This window comes from Juglans microcarpa x Juglans regia, chromosome 7D, assembly GCF_004785595.1.
Source record: "Juglans microcarpa x Juglans regia isolate MS1-56 chromosome 7D, Jm3101_v1.0, whole genome shotgun sequence".
In the NCBI taxonomy this organism is placed as follows: domain Eukaryota; kingdom Viridiplantae; phylum Streptophyta; class Magnoliopsida; order Fagales; family Juglandaceae; genus Juglans; species Juglans microcarpa x Juglans regia.
This window is the reverse complement of record NC_054606.1, coordinates 4,101,517-4,122,700: the sequence shown is the minus strand read 5'-3', so window position 1 is coordinate 4,122,700 and position 21,184 is coordinate 4,101,517. Positions and strand designations below refer to the sequence as shown.

Sequence of the window (21,184 nt, the reverse complement as noted above, 5' to 3'; positions counted from 1 at the left end):
TTTATACAACAACGTCCTGGCATACTCGTCCACTCGGTTTAATGCAAAGAATTCTGTTAACATCGATTTTGCAGACCGATCAGAGTTGAGAACATTGACTAAGTCTTCATTTGCTCGAAAAGTTACTTGGTGTTGATCCTCAAGATGTAAATGTAAGCTATACACTGCTGGATACATTTCATTAACAATGAAGCCATATATTCTCCACATAGCTTCAGGCAGAGCAATCCATCGAGCCGATTGGAATTGTTGGATTTCATCAATTTGTAGATTATTTTGTTCAGAAACCAAATTGAAAGCAACACGATTATGCCCTTTGTAAATGTACTTATATAGATATTTGACTGCTTTTACCGTAGAACAAATCTCGACATTAATGTGACAGTCAAATGTTGCAAGCAAATATGGATTATATGGAACAACCCAACGATTATCCAAATTATGACCTCTCACGTTGACAGTTATTCCATTGTCAGAACGCCTATATATTGGAAAGCAGTCATTTCCAACAGTTGTACGTGATGCAAAATTTTTTGGATAATGGTTTTTGCAATAACCATTTTTTTTTCATGCAAACATTTGTTGGATTCAACACCCCACATGGTCCATGTATCATATGCTTGACAACAGCATTATGTAAGTGTAAATTCGTATTTTTATCAGGTATTTCTGCCGACACAATCTCATCAAAAGATTCAGGTGCATAGAGTTTCCAATCCCTCTGTAATATGATTAAAAAGTGAGCATGTGGAAGCCCTCTTTTTTTATGCTCAATAACATAAACATATGCTGAAACTTTTCCAAATATCTGTCGTTTGAATAAACGATCATTTAATTCTTCTAATTTTGCACGAAACACCCGAGCAACCAAATCAGGCCGATTTTGACTCTCCTCATGGAGGCGTAATTCATTTGAAATTTCTTGCCAATTTGGATTGCATGTCATTGTTAAAAAAATGTCTGGCTTACCATAACGCTGAACTAAAGCCATTGCTTCCATATATCTTTTTCGCATGTCTCTTGGACCTCCAATAAACGACGAAGGCAGAATGATTCGTTTTCCAACATTCGAAACATTAGTTTCCCCAAGTGTTATGGTATCAACAATACCTTGATATAACTCAGATCGAATATGTTGTTGTTTGGTACGAAAATAATCTAATCTTGATGTCTCGATCTTAACATACATATCAACAACAAATTGCTGCAATAGACGACCAGATAGTAATAAAATTGATCTGACATTCTCTCTGATTTGCAATTTGTAGGAATAATATTCACGACATGAAACAATGGGATCCTTCGTTTTTCTGTTTGATGCTACAAAAGTGGAAGAAGAACGAAACATTATAAAATTGGATATCTACAAACTAAGTACAAAATGGGAAGATTAAATTTACACTCTCACCTCGTTGTTCTCTTCTAAGCAACTCTTCTGCTGATATTGATTGGTGAGGATCTATTGATTGGGTTGTTTGATCACGTATTAATATGCTTCCTCTATTGACCTTTCGAATGGCTTGATGCCAACCAGTATCCCTAAAAGGAAATAACAACGGATACTGAAGTGGATCATAGCAGCCAAAATAGTACTGAACTATATGACTTCCACCAGAATGATTGAAGACACAAATGTCCCGTCCTTCCAACTGATCTGCATCTTCATTTTCAACCCATATTGCTGCAACTTGTGAAGATGTCGGGGCATTGAATACACGCTGATCTAGGCCAGCATCTGATCTTATATGGATTACTTGATTTTCCAAATTTGGCAAATCACCAAGAGACCGGAAAAACAAAGAGTATGGATTGATGCGAAGAATATCGATGAGTTGAGCTATAATTGATGGATTCATTCTGCCAGAATCAGAAATGCGATTTTCCAATTCATGCTCAGTATCATAGAAATACAGTTGGAGATAAGAAGGACGGCCATTTAAAGGCACTAAATCATTGATATAGTGATAGATTTGTCCCTGAGTTCGGAATGTATAAATCCCTCTATTCCGTCTGCAAAGATTTCTATCGAATTTAACTCCAAAAGATGTAAATGCAAACTTGTTATTATAAGTTCGAACATAGGTTTTAAAATGCACGGCTTCATCTGTGTTGGAGGTAAAAAGATCATAAAGCTGATCAGGGACATCATTTACGACCAAAGAAATTATCCCATCAGCACAACAAAATCCGTTTGTCTCGTGATAGAATCGTTTTGCTTTACAATGTCTGCAACAAGGGACATATGGCAAAGAATATGCTTCATATGGCACGACTTGTAATAACTGTCGAAGTCCAACAGAGTGGCGATGCCCCCCACCTATTCAGTAATAAAATGAACACAAGACAATAGGCGTAAACCCATCGAATTCTTTGAATGATTTGACTAAGGACAATATTGGGAGAGTGACAAGAGTTGACAAAAGAATCAGAAGAACGAATAATATAATTATACTTGTTTCTTACCCCTACACGGTGGCGGTATACTTGTTTCAAAGCTTGACTCTTCTCGAATAACATATGGAGCCTATTTGAATAGGATGTTTTCAAATTTCAATGAAAAAGAATATAAGGCTGCTTGAATAAGAAAGATAAAAAAAATATTTTCAGGAAAACCTGTTGAATTAAAAGCTGATTAGAGACGGTTGTTTCATCTATATATGTGTTTCCCGATTTGCATATCAGAGAATCCATAGAATCACTCGGACAATCAGAACGATTCGTCACATTGTTTAATGATGAAGTTGCCTCTGAACCAACCATACAGACATTAACACCAGGAGGAACACATACTTCATGAGATGAAGTCAATTCATTGATGTCAACATTAGCGCGAAAAATTTGTTGTCTCTTTGACACCTTCTGTAGAACAGCGAAGTCCTGAATGCTGTTTATATGTTGGACATCATTATTTGAAGGTTCATCAATTGACGTAGTCATTTGATCATCCCCAAATAAAGTTGAATCTTTTAACTGGATGGAATTGCTTCTAAACGCTTTTTTTTTAGCATATCTTTCTCTTTGTTTTCTACGGACTCTTCCTTTTTCTCTTCTGGTAAATCTTTATACGGGATTTTCTTTGCTGGTTGTTTTCCATGATCTTCAAAAAAGAGTTTTCAAGCTTAACTTTTACAAAATTAATATTACTATATAAAAATAAATGTTACATAATTCATTAACACAATCTTACCACTTCTCATTATGTTAATGAAGCAAACAATTCTTCGAAAGGTTGGATACTGTTCCACACAACGAAAACTAAATGAATAATTAATAACTACTTAATGCGAAATGCATACCTTCATGTCGCATTTTAAATACTATAAACAATTAATTTGCTATTAGTAAGTACCTACTAAAAAGTACAAGTAGGGTCTAGCAAAAGAAGAAATATATATATTATATAAAAAGGCACTTACATGTCTTGTAACGAATAGTAGAGAGTCTTTTATATATTTAGATCTCTTGACAACGACGATAATTCCTGTTTAGACACAAAATACATTGTAAATTTTGATTGTATTGTACACATACACACTATTATAAGCACAAAAAGACTGTTCAAATATATCATTTTCAAACATTTTGGAATGATGCAAAAAATTTTAAACAATTTTTAAAACTTGTTTATAGTATTTTATTCAAAACTTTCTCATTAATCCCAAACCTAATGAGGATATGAGAATTATTTATACACTTCTCCTGTTTTGTCACAATAATATATTAGATAAATTTTAAATTTTTAATAATATTTTATATTATTATTCGCTCTTTAATTTCAATTTATTGTTATTATTATTACGAGCGTCTTCATTATTTTATTTTACTATTGTCAAAATTATTGTGTATTTTATATTAAGGTGTTTTTTTCGGATTGGGCCGTGTGTGTCACAATAATATATTAGATAAACTTCAATTTCTAATAATATTTTATATTATTATTTTCTCTTTAATTTCAATTTTTTATTATTATTATGATTGTATTCATTATTTTATTTTACTATTGTAAAAGTTGTTGTGTATTTTATATTAATGTGTTTTCTTATATATTATTTTTGTATTAATATTTTTTCTTATATATTATTTTTGTATTAATGTGTTTTCTTTCTTATATATTATTTTTATTTTTCAGATTGAAAAAATAAGAAAACATACATTACCTGTGTGATTCATACACTTTCTCATTAATCCAAAACCCAATGAGGACACGAGAATTATTTATACACTTCTCCTGTTTTGTCACAATAATATATTATATAAATTTTAATTTTTTAATAATTTTTTATATTATTATTGGCTCTTTAATTTCAATTTTTTTTATTATGATTTTATTCATTATTTTATTTTACTATTGCAAAAGTTATTGTGTATTTTGTGTTAAGGTATTTTCTTATATATTATTTTTGTTTTTCGGATTGAGCCTTTTCTATCACAATAATATCAACTTTCTAATAATATTTTATATTATTATTGGTTATTTAATTTAAATTTATTATTATTATTATTATGAGCCTCTTCATTATTTTATTTTACTATTGTCAAAATTATTGTGTATTTTGTTTTAAGGTGTTTTCTTCGGATTGGGCCGTGTGTGTCACAATAATATATTAGATAAAATTCAATTTTCTAATAATATTTTATATTATTATTGTTTCTTTAATTTCAATTTATTATTATTATGATTGTATTTATTATTGTAAAAGTTGTTGTGTATTTTGTATTAATGTGTTTTCTTATATATTATTTTTATTTTCAGATTGAGCTTCCTTTGTCACAATAATATATGATATAAACTTCAATTTTCTAATAATATTTCATTATTTTATTTTACTATTGTAAAATAGTAAAATAACATGAATAACATTTTAAATAACAAGAATAACATTTAAATAGAGTAATGAATAACTATTTAACATTTTAAATAGTTAGGTTGAAAATTATTTCTACCACTTATGTATTTTTCAAATCTAAAGCAAAAAAAAAAAAAAAAAAATTTGAAGTTTATTATTGGCATTGTTTTTTAAGTGGATGGTTATTTTATCTTATTTTAAGTAATTATGTTCTAATCTTTTTCATTTCTATTCTTTTTCTTTGAGTTTGGGCTTTTTATAATGATTTTATAGTGATCTATTTCAGTTGGGTTTTATGTGGATGACTTCGGGCCCAGCCCGTATAACAGAAAAAGGGAAGCCCAGCCCTTCGGAAACGGCGCCGTTTTGGCGCTGCTGAAATGAAACCCTAAGGGTTCATGCTTTTGTCTTTCCCATTCTATCGCGCCGCACCGAACGGTCCCCCTTCTCCCATTTCTTCTCCTTTCTTCTTTCTTCTTTCTTCTTCTTCTTCTTGTTGCTGAAACCCTAAAGCTTTTACATTTTTTTCTTCCGCTCTCTGATGCGCCGCACGAAACCTCACTTCTCCCATCTCTTCTTCTTCTTCTTTCTTCTTCTTCTTCTTCTTGCTGAACCTTGGGCCGCCATACCCATCCCCCCGAACTCACCCACCCTCGTTTTCGTGTCTATCTGTTTCTCCCACCACCACGTCCTCTCTCTGGTTTTCTTCAACTCTCTCGCATCACTCTCTCGTCTCGCCTCACTCTCCTGTCTCTGCCACCTCATTGTCACGTCTCTAAGTCACTCTCTCGTCTCTTGTCTCTCTTCCTCAGCCTTTCTCTGTCGTCCCTCAGCCCACTCTTCGTCGCACACAACCTAGCCACAACCTACTAGTGATATCACGCACGGACCGTCGGCCTCACCTCAGCCTCTGTCTTCGATTCCCCATTGTAAGTTTTTTTTGTATTTTTAAAATTATTTTGAAATCTCAAATCTGCTTGATGATATTATGTTATTGTTTAATTAGGGTTTTTGAATCCGAAATTTTGGATTTTTGTGGTTGTGTTTGTGTTATTAGGTTTTGTGTTTAGGCTTGTGCTGTTAAAATTACTTTGAAATCTCAAATTTCAAATATGTGGAGATTTACAAACGGGAAAAAAACCAATAGATCCGAACAACGTCCATTAATTTATCTACAGATTCACAATAGAAAAAACAAAGTAAAGATCAAACAGAAAAAATAAAAAATAAATCTGGAGACAATATCTTCAAAGATATAAACATCTGTTGAGGTTTATTCTTCTTTCTTTCTCTGTTTTTTTGTTTGTTGTATCACTTAAATGAACAATCAATATTCTCTTAACAATATGATCGAGAATGAAAAAACTCTGGCATGAAAGATAAGATTGGTCTATTTCTTATATACCAATAGAATTAGATATATAGTTTCATAAAAGTGATAAATAGATATGTGTTTATCAAATAAATGCTTCTTTGCTAAGAAAGATAGAGAAAGTAGGAGGGGTGGGCACCCATTATCATGTTGTGCTCAGGAAAAGAGAGAAAATAAATAAATTGTTGTGATTCAAAATTTAAACTCAAGAATATGGGAAAAAAAAAGGGGGAAATCTGGTTTAGCACTTCCTCTTGCATAGCCTTTTTGACTTTAGCCCTTTCCTGTTCTTGTTGATATGATTCGGCCATAAATTTTGACAAAGATAGCTAAGGAACCAACTTTGAGGAATAATGGAGAAGAAAAACATGTAAGAACACCTTACAGAACTGGGAAATCAGCTCTCAACTAACAAGATCTGAAAACAAACTACTAAAAATAACTCACAGATAATACTAAGCAATAATCAATTAATCAAAAAAAAAAAAAGTAAGTCAGAAAGCACTATACTAAACAACCATCAGAAAATATTACACTAAACAATCATGCACTCACAGTGGTTAAACAACAGAAGGTTCCAGCTTTTTAAATCTCCGGCTAACAAACATCAGGAGAAAATAAATAATATCATATACTTACAAAGATAAGAGCTAGAAATGTCAAGTTGATCCTCACCCAAGAACACCTTACAGAACTGGGAAATCAGCTGAAAACAAATCACCAGTAAAAATTAGAAGTAAACATAAAAAACCAGTAAAAGTAAAAAATAGAAAAGAAGAGAAGAGTTTTTGCTCAATATGAACACCGAATTTGCTTATTCACCTATGACAATTTGCTTGATCCTTAGCAAAGACCAGAATTTGTTTACTTGGAAGTGAAGTTGCATAATGAGTAAAGACCAGAATTTGTTTATTTGGAGGAGAGGCTGCATAGATGTGGTTTGGTTTGGTTATGTTTGACCTCTCAAAACACATTCTGTTTATAAAGTGCAATGTCTCCCAAAACTCGTCAAATATGCATGCATGTGTTTTTTTGTGTTTAGTGAGGAGTATAATTTTTTTTGTACAGTTTTTTTTTTATCCACTTAGATGTATACTCCCTAAACATCTTCTGTGAGTTTTGTTTTTAAACAGCACAATTGCCTATATCCTGCACTGATTCAATCTGCAGAGCAGCATTGATTCAACCTGCAGAGCAGAAAGAGTAGACAGAAAACATAAAAATGTTCTACTGCACATCTGGCAAAATATAAAGTATAAAAATAATAAACCTTAAGAAAAAGTATACAACTAAAAAGGAACTGACAAAACTGTGAAAACTTAAAAGGATAAAAATAATAAACTCAAAATAACCTAATACGATAAAGATGTGAAAAACTCCAAAACTGACTAAACATGTATTGATTTTCTGTGTTTTTACATTTTTTTTAATGTTTTAGGTCTTTTTTTATTTTTTGTGTTTTTTATTCTTTCTTATTCCTTCTTCAGTGAGTTTTGCACATGCTGTTGTAGATGACTCATCCAATGGCCGCTTTCTTAGCTTACCCCGCCTTATCTCTTTAAACTAATTTGCATTTCATTATATTAATGGTATTTTATAAATACATAAAAAAAAGGACCATAAAATGAGGCTAGACAAGATTAAATGCCCAATATCTCCAGAGAGTATTTACGAAGAAGATTAATGACTCAATCCTATGCAGATTTCAATAAAAGTTGCTTAAAATTTCATGCTGGGAGGAAAGGCTACACAAACTCCATGGCATTGTCGGGGATCCCTAGCTTGTTTGAAAATAGATGGAGGGATTATTCTTCAAAGTGCTTAGCAAAAGGATAAGATCATCAAGACACGTCAAAAGTTTTATTAGTCAAAAATTCTTAATTTCAGTTATTCTGTACATTTACGCTGACCAATTTGCGTGAATTTCAGTCCTTATGAACCTCGTTTGCTGTCACGGAAAGGTATATAAACTTAAAATAACCTTTTAGTCAATGGATAAAGATGTGAAAAACTGTAAAACTGACAAAAGGATAAGGATAAGAAGAAAAAGTAAACTCACTACCTTACCGGCTTTTAAAAGCTTCTGAATTGAGCAGAAAAAATATATAGCAAAAGCATGAAAGAGGACAAAACTAATAAACTCAAAATAACCGCTGCCAAAGCCTGCACGGTGACTTAACGATGCTTTAACAGATAACTAACGGAAAACAAGAATTTCCGTTAGGTGGCGTTAAATAGCCACTTATATAATAGAAGAGATATATATATGTACTGCTGAGTCGAAGGTGAATCCGTATATATTGTACCGTGGGCCGAGTTGAAGATTTTACACACACACATATGTGTATATATGTTATATGTATGTATAAATTAATTAGCTAGATAATTGATCAATAAATTAATTATATTTTCTTCTTTATTTGTTTCCGTTAGATCTACTTTATAATAAAAATAATTTCATAATTTAATAAATCACATCAAGTCACGTCAGTTTGTGAAATTATTTCTGTGTATTTCTTTTGTAGTAAGTATTATTATTATTATGTGTAGATGTCATGCATGGGTAGTACTTTTTCTGTTTTTCTGGTATTGAGTTTTTATAAGTATTTTTTAATGTGGGAGATCATGTTGACTTGTCAAAAATATACACGCGGTTTAACATGTTAAATTAGACCGGACATGAAGAATTAAGGTACATGAGAAGGTGTTCGAGAGATGGGAAGGTAGCCAACTACTCTATTTCTTCTTGGTTTAACAAGACATGTTGAAATCATTTCTAGTTTATTTCTTTCACCTCCATCATTAACCATTTACATTAATCTAACATGTTTTCTTGTAGACTACTTGAAGGGTTAGGGTTGAATTTGTAATCACCAAATGAAAATGAATAATTATTATTGTTATATTCCATGAAAAACAGATCACACATGATTTAAATCTTAAGAGAATTTGTCATATTTTGAAATTTTTATATAATCCAATTAAATCTCAACACATCATGCACATATAAAACTCCATTGCTTCTTTGGTTTAACAGGCCGACATCATGTTGAAATCATTTGTGGTAATTTCTTTCGCCTCCATCGTTGTCCAGTTACCTTCTAGCTAACAAGTTTTCTTCAACTTCTTTAATAGAAATTCTGATGTAACTATAAAAAAATTACATAAAATTAATCTCACGAACTAATGTTATTTGATATATATGATTCATTAGAATGTAAATTGAGTTACTTTTATTATAAGATAGATTAATAAATTAAATAAATTTGATTTAATTACTTTATATACGTATTACTCTCTTTCTTTAATGGCTAAGCTCGAGTTTGGTAGCAAAGAATAAACATCTCATAGCGAAGTAATTAATTTTGGTGTGTGATTTGCGTTCATGTCAATGCACATCATGGAAACCCAAATAATGGAAGGAAATGAACGGTGATAGGACTATTCCATGCACATAGTCCAAAAAACACATGCTATAGCTAAGAATCCAAGCATTGGTGTGATTATATAACACCCCTCTCACACGCTTGATCAGAAGTTCGCACATGTGTGAGAAATAATAATAATAATAATAGTTAAAAGGTAAGACGAAAGTAGAAAGCAAGCAATGTTGTGTGGAGCACTACAAGAAAACTGCTTATTTGTAGTTAGTTAATTTCAATAAAATGATTATTTACAATCGAAATGAATTTGTTTTAGTCATAAATAATCTTTTCATCATAATTAAATAGTTATAAAAACTTATTTTTCTTGTAACGGGATGGATTGAGACAGAGAAGAGGTTGGCGAAAAGAAAACATCTATACTATAATTTGGGTACCAAAGAGCTCCATATATAATGGGTAGATACGATGTATCAGAGCTTTTAGGAGTTTTAAGACAAGTTGTTGTCTTGTCACAAATTAACTCAGAAAAAGGGCAAAAGTCCCATACAATTTATTTATTTTTTTAAAAAAATATTTATAAGAATAATGATATTTTATCCATTTGACCATTCATTTTGAGCATTTATTTATTTTTAAATATTTTTATTTTATTTATTGATTAAGAAAATAAATATTAATGTATTGATATATGTTTATACTTTTTAAAAATGTTTTAAAATGATAAAAAAATATAAATAAAAAAATTGAAAAAAATAAGAATTGGTCTAGAAGTCAATTGCAGCGGGCAAATGCAAGCGGCGCGGTACAATAACACCACTCTATTTATAAACCATTATTTAATAAAAGTTAGAAACGACCAAAAGTTTCAAATAATTCAAATTAAAATAAAAGTATTAATAAATTAAATAATTAATGAAGCGTTATGAATATATATAAAACTGAATTCAAAAAATATATATAGATTCAAATGATATAAGATCTATTTTATGATTAAAATTAGATTTACATTATAATATATTATATTAAACCATATCGATTTGTAGATTTATTTTTATTAAAAAAATTATAATCAAAATATTCTTTAAATAATTATTTAATAAAATTTCCCATTATTATGTCAGATTAAAAAATTAAATTTTTTTTGTACAAATTAATTATTGTCATGTTAATAATTCAGAAGTTAAAAAAAAAGTAATATTAGATATATTTATATTTATATATAATTTTATTTATAAAACTCATTTTATTATTTTTTTAAAATTTAAAATTTTATAATTTTTAAAGTACCAATAATATCTGACAAATTCAGTTTTTTATAAGTTCTAGTAAATATATTTAACATTTTTCTAAAAAAGATCTTAATTTTCCATTTGGTTCGGAGGATGAGGATAAGAAGGAGATAGAGCAAAGAGAGGCATCGCTTTCTCTTGTATGGAGGTGACGTGTTCTCAACAATTTGACGACAGAGGTGGGACCCACGATGGGACAGATGGCTAGCTGTTGGACAGGGAAGAAGGCATTGTTGAAAGTATAATTTCATGTCATCTCCTTCTAAAATATCATCAAAAATAAATATTTTTTAATTTTTAATATTCAATTTTTTTATTTAAGTTAGGTTTAAATGTTAAGTCAAGATAATGAAATATTATTAGAATATTATTTTTATTATTATTATTATTTTAGAATTTAAAAAAATTAAATTGTTTATTATATTTTGTGTTGAAATTTAAAAAAATTGTTATGATGAGTTGATGATCCAAATGAAATCTTAATCATTATAACTTTCTCAAACTTCCAAACAAAATAAAAAAGTAATTCAATTTTTTTAAATCTCAAAATAAATATAATATTTTAATAATATTTTAATTTTATAGTATTTTATTTAATTTTTTTCTCTCATTTTCTAAATTCCAATAAAAAATAATAACTCAAACTATTTAGTCACCGATTTCTCATGATCTTATGTTTGATGTCTTTCACACTAAAGAATGATTTGTTACCACCTGCATTGACACTTTGTCTCAAATCTCAATTTTGTTTTACGATGCTCTTTTGTTTTCAATGAGATCGTTAATGTGATTCTTTAAATATGAAAGAAAGAGCTTCCGTACGTGGTGGACATTTTGCAGTGCAAGCATGAAATAATTCGAGACATTATTAATTATTGGAAATATTTAATAATCCGAAACTCACAGTGATGATCATGTATACATGATTAAATCACAACAACATATTTTTTTTACCAAGATAAATATTAGAGCAAGTTGATTGGTAAAACAACCTTAGATTATACAAATAAATAAATAGCTCTACGAATCCCAGATTCATCGGCATATAGAATCTCAAAAATAAACTTCTATGCCTAAAAGCATTCTCATCCGGTTCTCTAAAAGGGACTTTTTTCTATAATTTATGAAAATTTTTAGGGATTTGATTAAAATTCTCTTACATCCGAATCCATATTTTAGCAAAAATATTTTGGGGATGAACAGTAGTTTCTCAAATAAAGGGAATCATTATTCATCCCTTAAATCATTTTTATCAATATTTTATTCTAATAAATAAAATAAATTATTCTTCCAATCATCTACACTTTCTGTCATACTCATATTTGTTATAGTTTTAAATAATAATTTTAAAAATATTATAATACCTGCAAAAAAAATAATTTAATTTTTTGTTTAAAATATTTACTAGAATAATAATTTAAAATATAAGAAAAAATATTAAGTAGTTAAGTTTGTAAATAGAAGTATGAGAAAAAAGTAATAAAGAAAGAATAAAGAAATATTATTTTAATAGAATAGAAAAAAATGATAGAGAACGAGATGTAGGAAATTTTTGAAAGACGAGTAAAATATAAGAAAAATTTGTAGGAAATGTGATTTTTAACTAATTAAATTAAAGAAAATTTTGAAGGGGGTATGCTTGGAGGATACGGGAACTTGACGCGCGGCAAGGACGTTGCCGACGAGGATCCGCACAAACGAGCACGGATCCATGGAAGCTCCTTGGAGGTCCCGTGGACTCGATCGTGGTATCTTGCTCGGGGGTATGCGATTGAGAGAATATATGAGAGAGATCGAGAGAGATATGATGAATTAATTAGCTAAAGGTGGAATGGGAACGAACAGGCTGTTAAAGTACTGGAGCTGTGTTATCAGCGTCAAGGGGCTATGAGTACTCGAGTGAATAAGATATGATATTATTCTCTCTCATTATGGGAATAAGGGATATTTGTGATTGGCCAGCTAGGATGCCATCATCGATCATCTATCCGTCCTCTAGTCTCCACCAACGCTAGCTAGCTTTTGATTCTTCAACTTTCCTTCCTTGCTTCAAATATTAAAATTTCCTTTTAATTTATTATCCAAAATTTGGATTTTACAATGTTATTGAAGCAATATTACTAGAAAATATTTGTAATAAATATTTCAAACCAATTTTATTATTTTATTTATTGTTTCGAGTTTAGGCAAAATTAAATTACTGACTTGTATATACCTACCATCATCAAACCCTTCCCCCCATGCAGGCGCTGTTATTCTCAACTCCAAATTAGACTACTATTGCATGCACTTTGGTGCAAATAAAAGGAAGAAATTAAGAAAGAAAGGATATATTCAAAAGATGCAAATTAAAACGAACGAATGTACGTACATGAATTTGGATCATCGATCCCTCCGCGAGCATATATATAATAATTACTCAAGATCAAGCCACAATATTGCTTCCAAAACAACATGCATGAAACTTGAAAACATTCGCTGCACGTACGTACACAGTTGTTCATGATCATCATTATCAAACCCTAGTTAACAGCTACCAGTTTCTAAGAGAGAGATAATTGACTACGTACGTACGTAGTACTACTATCGGACGAAAAGGCCGCACCAAAACTGCATCAATATTAATGCAGGTCTACTCATTCTATACTCCAAATCCATAACCAGTACTACTACTTCCGACATGATGCTCATAATCACCAACACCAACAGTACTCCCGGGTGCAGTATAAGCACTGTTCTGCAGATTACTACAAAACTGGTAATTCCCTAACCCAAAACCAGTACAACTACTTGCTCCAAAATCACCACCAATTTCACCCCCACTACCCGGATTACCAAACTGATAATTATATTTGATCCCTAACCCGAAACCACCGCTACTAGTACTTCCAACATCTTCTCCAGTACCGCTAATTCCACTCAGACAATTATTACCACACTCATGATGATTATAATCCCCTAACCCTTGATCATTATGATAACCCAGTCCCCCATGATAATTATAATCTGATGTCTGCAATTTGTTTATTGAGTTTCGCATCCTCAAATACTGATCTGTTGCCTTTGCCCTCATCTCTTTCATGGCTGCCAAGTACTGCTCCAGCTCCTCTATCCCCATCTCATCGATCGGCTCGTCCCACAAGAACCCAATATTATTGTTCCCCATCTTCTTCTTCGACGTCAGATCCTGATGATCAATATTTGCCAACCGTTTCTTCTCGTCCTCCAACTCCTTGAGAGACTCCGCGTACTCTTTATTAAACTCTTCCACTGGCCAAGGATTCACGGCTGAGTATGCAGGGAGAGCGTTTCCAGTGAGATAAGAGTTGAGGACCGTGTCGACGTTGGGGTGGCCGAAGGAGTAGGCCTTTTCTCCAGGAGAGTAAGCTATGATGGCTATATCGACGCCGCATAACACGCACAACTCGCTTGCCTTCTTAAAGAGGCCTGCCCGCCGCTTGGAGAATGTGACGTGCTTGGTACTTTTATTTTCCAGTTGCTTTATTTCAATCTTCCTTCGGCCTTGAGTGATTTTCTTGATTTTCTGATATGTGGTAGCCATGGCCATAAACAAAAATGTGTACGTGCGTCGATGGTTGTGGTAATGGAGTTGATGTGATCTTTAAGGTTGCCGGAAGTGAGCAGAAGTACCTGGCCTTAAAAAAAATAGTTTTCTATGATAAGATACAGACCCAACGTAAAAGTAACCTACTGAAATATAACTTTAAAATTTCATGTTTTAAAACTGACGGCAAAATTGTGATTCCCTAGAACTAATCCTTCCTACCTCCTACGTAAAAGGCCTTACGTAAAAACAAACATAACATGATTAATTTGCAAGTGGTATTCGCTAAACCCAGGGTACTCGTGTGAAGACTCACCGTGAGAGCAGCTTCTAGGTGGAGGAGACACGGGCAGAGCTGGTGGCTGAGCACTGAAAGAGAGAGAGTGATGAGAGAGAGAGAGGTAACGGAATGAGCAGGCAAAACGTGAGAGAGAGAGAGAGAGAGAGAGAGAGAGAGAGAGAGAGATGAAGCTCACCGTGAGACTGAGGTGGCGTTCGGCGGACTGGAGGTGACGGAAAGTTTTCTCCGGCGGTTTCTGTGGGGTCTCGACGTGGTGGAGCTCTCGGTGGTGGTGGTTTGCAGTGCTTACGGTGGAGAAGTAATGTGCCTGGTTTTGAGAAACCAAAAACAGGGGCCTTTCGGTGATGACCCGCGGTGTTCCAAGTGGGCTTACGGTTGGGTTACGGCGGCTTTTGGTGGTGTGAGCGTATGTATGGATGGCTACGGCTTCGTGTGGGCTGGACAGTGGGCTATGGGTGATGCGCGATGGACGCTGGTGCGGTGTGGTGGTGCAAGAGCAACCTTGAGGAGGTGTGGTTTTAGCTGCGACAGTGGAGAGATCGTGAGGGTGCTTGACAGGTCGTGCGGCGTTGCTGCGAGGAGGAGGAAGGTGACTCGCATGGAGAACTTGGCAGTTATTGTGGCTGCGTGGTGCAACGACGTGAGTACTGGGCTTTCTGGAGCTACTATTTCTAAGAGACAGAAAACCCTAGCTAGTTAGAAAACTATTTTTTTTAAGGGTACTACTTCTGCGCACTTTAAATAAAACCCTAGTTAGCAGCTACTATTTGTAAGAGGGACACCAACACCACTGTATCCACTTATTTTGACACTTTTATTTAACCGTTGGTTAAATTTTTTTTTTTTTTTACTTAATAATTAAGAAAATAATTTTAAATGTATTAGTATATTTTTTTATTTTTTAAATATATTTAAATATATTAAAAAAAACTTTTTATGCTGGACAATATGCCAGCGATCAAGTTGAGGCGGTATAGTAGTCACACCCTTATAAGAGATAAGATCATTGACTACGTAGTACTATCAATCAAAATGTTAGAATATTGAGTCCTCTTCTGTCACCGAAGAAATCTCCCGAAGATATGTTCCGAATGCGTTATTATTTTTTTTTATGTATTTTTTTAATCATCATAAAAATTTTAAAAAAAATAAAAAAATTCACAACATCATTAAAAAAATATTTTCTTGATCACTAAATTAAAAAAAAAAAGGTTTCGGGACACAATTTCGAAACCTAACTTTCGGTGAATTTAGCATTTCTGTAGAATAATACTATACTTAAAGAAGATATTCATAATATTCTAATTGATATGATAATATGAATTATTCTTTATCATATTTAATTTATTGTATAAATCAATCAATATCAAGTAGTATCATTGATTGATTGTATTATTAATATTATTTCTCTAATCTCATTCTCCTATAAATAATGATATATGTCATGTATTCAATAAATTCAATATAAGAAAAATGTAGCCCTAAAAGTGTGTCTCTCCTTCTCCAACACCATAGCCACCACTCCCTGCAGGCGCAGTACTCTGCAGATTACTACAAAACTGAAAATTCCCTAACCCAAAACTAGCAGAACTACTTGCTCCAAAATCACCACCAATTTCACCCCACTACCCAGATTACGAAACTGATAATTATGAGTAGTACTACATCCACCAAAGAATAAGAACAAAAGTGTTTTTTTATTTTTTTATTAATTTTTTAATATTTTTTTTAAAAAAAAATACAATATCACTAAAAGATATTTTCTTAATTATTAAATAAAATAATAATAATAATAATAGATAATAATTTGTCGAGACCCAACATTCGGTGACTCTATCATTTTTTAATAATTATTGATCCTAAGCCAAAACCACTGCTACTAGTACTTCCAACATCTTGATCTCCAGTACCGCTAATTCCACTCAGACAATTATTACCATAGTCATGATAATGATAATCCCCTAACTCTTTATCATTATTCCATAAAAATAAAAATAAATAATAAATAATAAATAATAAATAATAATAATAATAATAATAATAATAAAATAAAAAAAAATAAAATAAAAAAAATAAAAAAAATATAATAAAAAAAAAAAAAAAAAAAAAAAAAAACCCTTGATCATTATTGTAACACCTAGGTCTACAGTGAAACCCAAGCCCAGACCATATGGAAGTCCAACCCTTTACGAGAAAACGACCCCGTTTTTAGAAAGAAGATCAATCGTGATCAGAATATTTAATTATTGCCTAAGGTATGATCATTAATACACACGAGTAGTACTTCTCTAATATTTGTCGTCAATCACCTAAATAATAGGAGTGGCTTGCGAGGGGTTAGAAACTTAATTAGAACATGCAACTCTTGGAGTTCAAAAAGTTAAGCCCTGATTAGGATTCAAAAGTGTGATGAGATCGTTTCATTTTATCTCATCTCATCTCATCTTATTATTATAATTTTTAAAATTTTAACATAAAATATAATAAACAATTTAACTTTTTCAAATCTCAAAATAATAATAATATTAAAAAATAATATTTTATTTAACTATCAATTTTTATCTAAAATTATCTCATCTCATCTTATCTCACTATCCAAACGGATCAAATTTGAGTGCACCACAAGGGGTGTGAGCTCTGCAACTGTACACCTCTCTCTCTCTCTATCTATCTCTACTATCCCGGCGGCTGCATCCCGTCCCACCCATCAATACTTTATTATAATTATTTATTTATTAATTAATGATCAACAAATTAATTATTTTAAATGCATCCCTTAAATATATACACAGAAATACTCTTTTAATTGCTTCGCGTAAAATTATTATCAGCCATTAATATATTCATCGATTTCTAATTTTTTTTAACCTGAAAAAATTTATCCAAAGTACTCATTTTTATATGCATTGATTTAAATCACGAGGACTCAAACTTTCCCGTGATCATTAGGAAAATAAATCTCTATTTAAAAAAAAAATGGAAAGAAATTAATTAATTACAAAATCTAGAAAGAGATGAACTTTGAAGTCTTCAGTTCATGAGTTAGAGAGGAGAATGTGGAGAGACAGAATGCTATTGAGACGGCTCAAAGAACAGAATAAAGGAAAGGATCAGGGGACCGACAATGCAAAGCAGCGCCGCCAATCCCAGGAGCAAGCTCGAAGGAAGAAGATGTCTCATACCCAAGATGGTATCCTGAAATATATGCTGAAAATGATGGAAGTGTGTTAAAGCACATGGTTTTGTGTATGGGATTATTCCTGAGAAGGGCAAGCTGGTGAGTGGAGCCTCTGACAATCTGCGGGCGTGGTGGAAGGAAAAAGCCAGGTTTGATCGTAATGGTCCTGCTGCAATTGCCAGGTATCAGGCTGATCATTCAATCCATGGGAATTAAGAATGAAGACTGCCAAGCAGTGGCATCCACTCCCCACACCTTGCGGAAGCTCCAGGACACGACTCTGAAAAAAAAAAAATTTATTATATGATATAAAAATAAATATTATGAAAAAGTTTAATAAATATATAAGTAATTATCCAATTGTGCCTCAAAACTTTTAACATTATCTAAGGAGGCACGAAGATCAATAGATATTAGATCTTTTAACCAATTCTAAGTACGAATGAGTGCCACAACTATTTTTTAAGATAATGAACAACGAAATGAATCAAGCACACGATACCCTGTATTGAAAGCTGACACAAAAGAAATAGTAAAAACATGAATGGTCATCACATCCCGTGCAATTCTAGCTAAAATATGATACTTTATTTCATTGATCTTCCACTAATACAAAGGAATAAAAGTATAGACAAAATGAGTCAAATGACCCACTTTCCCTTTCCTTGCCTCCCTTACTTCTCATTGCCTTTGTAGATGTCTGCATCACCTTTTGTTCTCTTCAAAATCTCACAAGAAACCCAAAGATGGGTTTCATCAGCAAAACTTAAAGCTGTAACAAGTTTTTGGGATTGTGTTTGTATTACAAATTTAAACATCCACATCAAAACCCACATAAAAGGAAAAGCAACTTGTCACATCTATATGTCTGGCTATATGTTCATTGCACTCAAAAATACCAATCCAAAATAAACAAAAATAAAATAAAAATAAAAAAATAAAAGCACTACATAAAGTAAGAGAGAGAGAGAGAGGAGTTATTTGGAAAATCTCAAAGCTCAGATTTGTAGATGTCGACGATAGAGATAGGGTCGAAGTAGAAATGATTGGAAGAGACTTTACGCTTGGTAGTAATGGACGATATCTTCATCAGTGGAGTGGAATCGAAAGTCAAGGGATTGGCAACAAAGGTATTTGGCAATGGAGGACGGCGAAAGGAGACGAAGAAGGGCAACAGAGAACGACTTAGGTTTCCGCAGTGGGAAAAAAGACTTGAGAGAAAATTATCAATTTCACAGGTTCGCCAGACTGGCTATTATTTAAACTCGGTACTAATTTTTGACCCGATGAACCCGTCTTTAACGGGTTGGGCAAATCGGATATTTTGGACGGATTGGGCCCAAGGCCCTTTATGCATATGCCTAAATATATATATATATATATATATTATCTATTTTTTTAAGCTGAGTAATACATGTTTTCTCATAGTCGTCGTCAGGATAATGGTCAAACTTTCGTTTAAAAAAGAAATTAAACTCTTCGTGCAATATATATGGCTCGTTCGTTATAAAAAGTTGGACTCCTGTTTAAAGTTAAACTCTTGTGCTACATTATATATGAGTTTTGCTACTTATAAAGTATGTGTGTTTAACGCACCGGCCACTTATAGTGGGACCTATTTAATTAACTTTAAAAATATTAAAATACAAATTATTTTTTAGCAAAATTGACGTGAAAGACTTTTTTTGTCAACAATTCGTTGGGTGAATTCAAAAAAGTGTGTTAAATAGATTTTCTCGTTACATATATGTACATATACTCGTAATGTCAGTGACATGAACGAATTAGTCATTTTCAGAAAAATACTTTAATTATAAAAAGATTATATAAAAACAAATTCACAAACTGACAGATCTTGATATGATATCTCAAATTGTAAAATTAATTTTATTGTAAATATATCTAACAGATCACAGGAAGCCACATTAATTTGTCGTGTGTTTACTTATATGTAATCTTTTTGTATCTGTAATAATTTGTTTTCATACATCCTAGATTTTAGATCCTAAATGTAAATATTCAAAGAAAATTCAAGTTATCCGTATCCGAGTTTATGTTTCAAAAGTACCACATGATATCAATATTGTCATCAGAACTTGTTCGCCATCTTCTCAATCAAGAAAAACACTGCTCAATTTGGGGCGTGAAAATCATTCCTAGCCTTTGAGACCATGAATTACACAAAACCAGCTGAATTTTTTTTGTTTTTCCCATAATTGGATTTAAAACAACAATTTTTTTTTCTTTTTTTCCGTGTTTTTTTCTTTATTCAGTATCTATCATTCGTGTTCTTATAATTAGCAATTAGGGCCCGGTCAGCAATGGGTCGTGTTGTGGGCTGAGTCAAAGGTCAATCCGTATATAATATTATACTGTGGGCCGAGTTGAAAATTTTACATATAAATATATATATATATATATATATATATATATATATAAATTAACTAGATGTTGGTTCAGGAAATTAATATGATTGTTATATATACCATTGAACGTGTGCATGGTTACACAAACAAGAAGAAAACTAATAATAGGACTTTTGCTACGCATGACTTACTACGTAACATTTTCTTCTTTCTTTGTTTCCTTTTTCTTTTTTCTCTAAAAAAAAATATGTTGCTTGTATATTTCAAAGGATTGTGCACTATAAGAAAACTGTTTATTTGTGATCAGTTATTTTCAACAAAAATGATTATTTCTTGTTAAAATGAGTCTATTTTTATCGTAAATAGTCATTATCGTCGCAAATAATCTAGATTTAGTTGAGTTTGCTTCTTGTTGAGATTGAACACAAAATGGATACCAAAGAAATTAAGAATTATGTGTCCAACATCAATGTTACAACATCCATGTAATATTATTGACGTGATAGATATTGATATAAATGTTACAATAATGATTAAAAATAACTATTACTTTGACTTAATGTCACCAAGTAAATAGTATTTTCTGATTATTATGTGTAGATGTCATGGTAGAATTTTTTTTTTTTTTTCTATTGATTTTTTGTGAAGTATTTTTTAATATTGTGGGAGATGTTGACCTTTCAAAAATAAACACGCGGTTTAACGTGTTGAATTGGACCGGACATGAAGAATTAAGGTACATGAGAAGGTGTTCGAGAGATGGGAATCTGGCCAACTCTATTTCTTCTTGGTTTTAACAACAAGACATGTTGAAATCATTTCTAGTTTATTTCTTTCACGTCCATCATTGACCATTTACATTAATCTAACTTGTTTTCTT

The 21,184-nt window shown here is 31.8% G+C and overlaps 1 protein-coding gene and 1 pseudogene across 1 annotated transcript; one reads left to right on the top strand and one right to left on the bottom strand.

Moving 5' to 3' along the window:
- Positions 1-13,410: 13,410 nt before the first annotated feature.
- LOC121238721 (agamous-like MADS-box protein AGL61) lies at positions 13,411-14,840 on the bottom strand. The gene is made up of 2 exons (XM_041135720.1): positions 14,776-14,840; positions 13,411-14,545 (listed from the first exon to the last, which is right to left on the bottom strand). Exon 2 carries the CDS (start codon positions 14,460-14,462, stop codon positions 13,536-13,538), a length of 927 nt encoding a protein of 308 aa, XP_040991654.1. The 5' UTR covers positions 14,463-14,545; positions 14,776-14,840; the 3' UTR covers positions 13,411-13,535.
- A 221-nt stretch (positions 14,841-15,061) lies between these two features.
- LOC121239453 lies at positions 15,062-18,221 on the top strand (annotated as a pseudogene).
- The last annotated feature ends 2,963 nt before the right edge of the window (positions 18,222-21,184 follow it).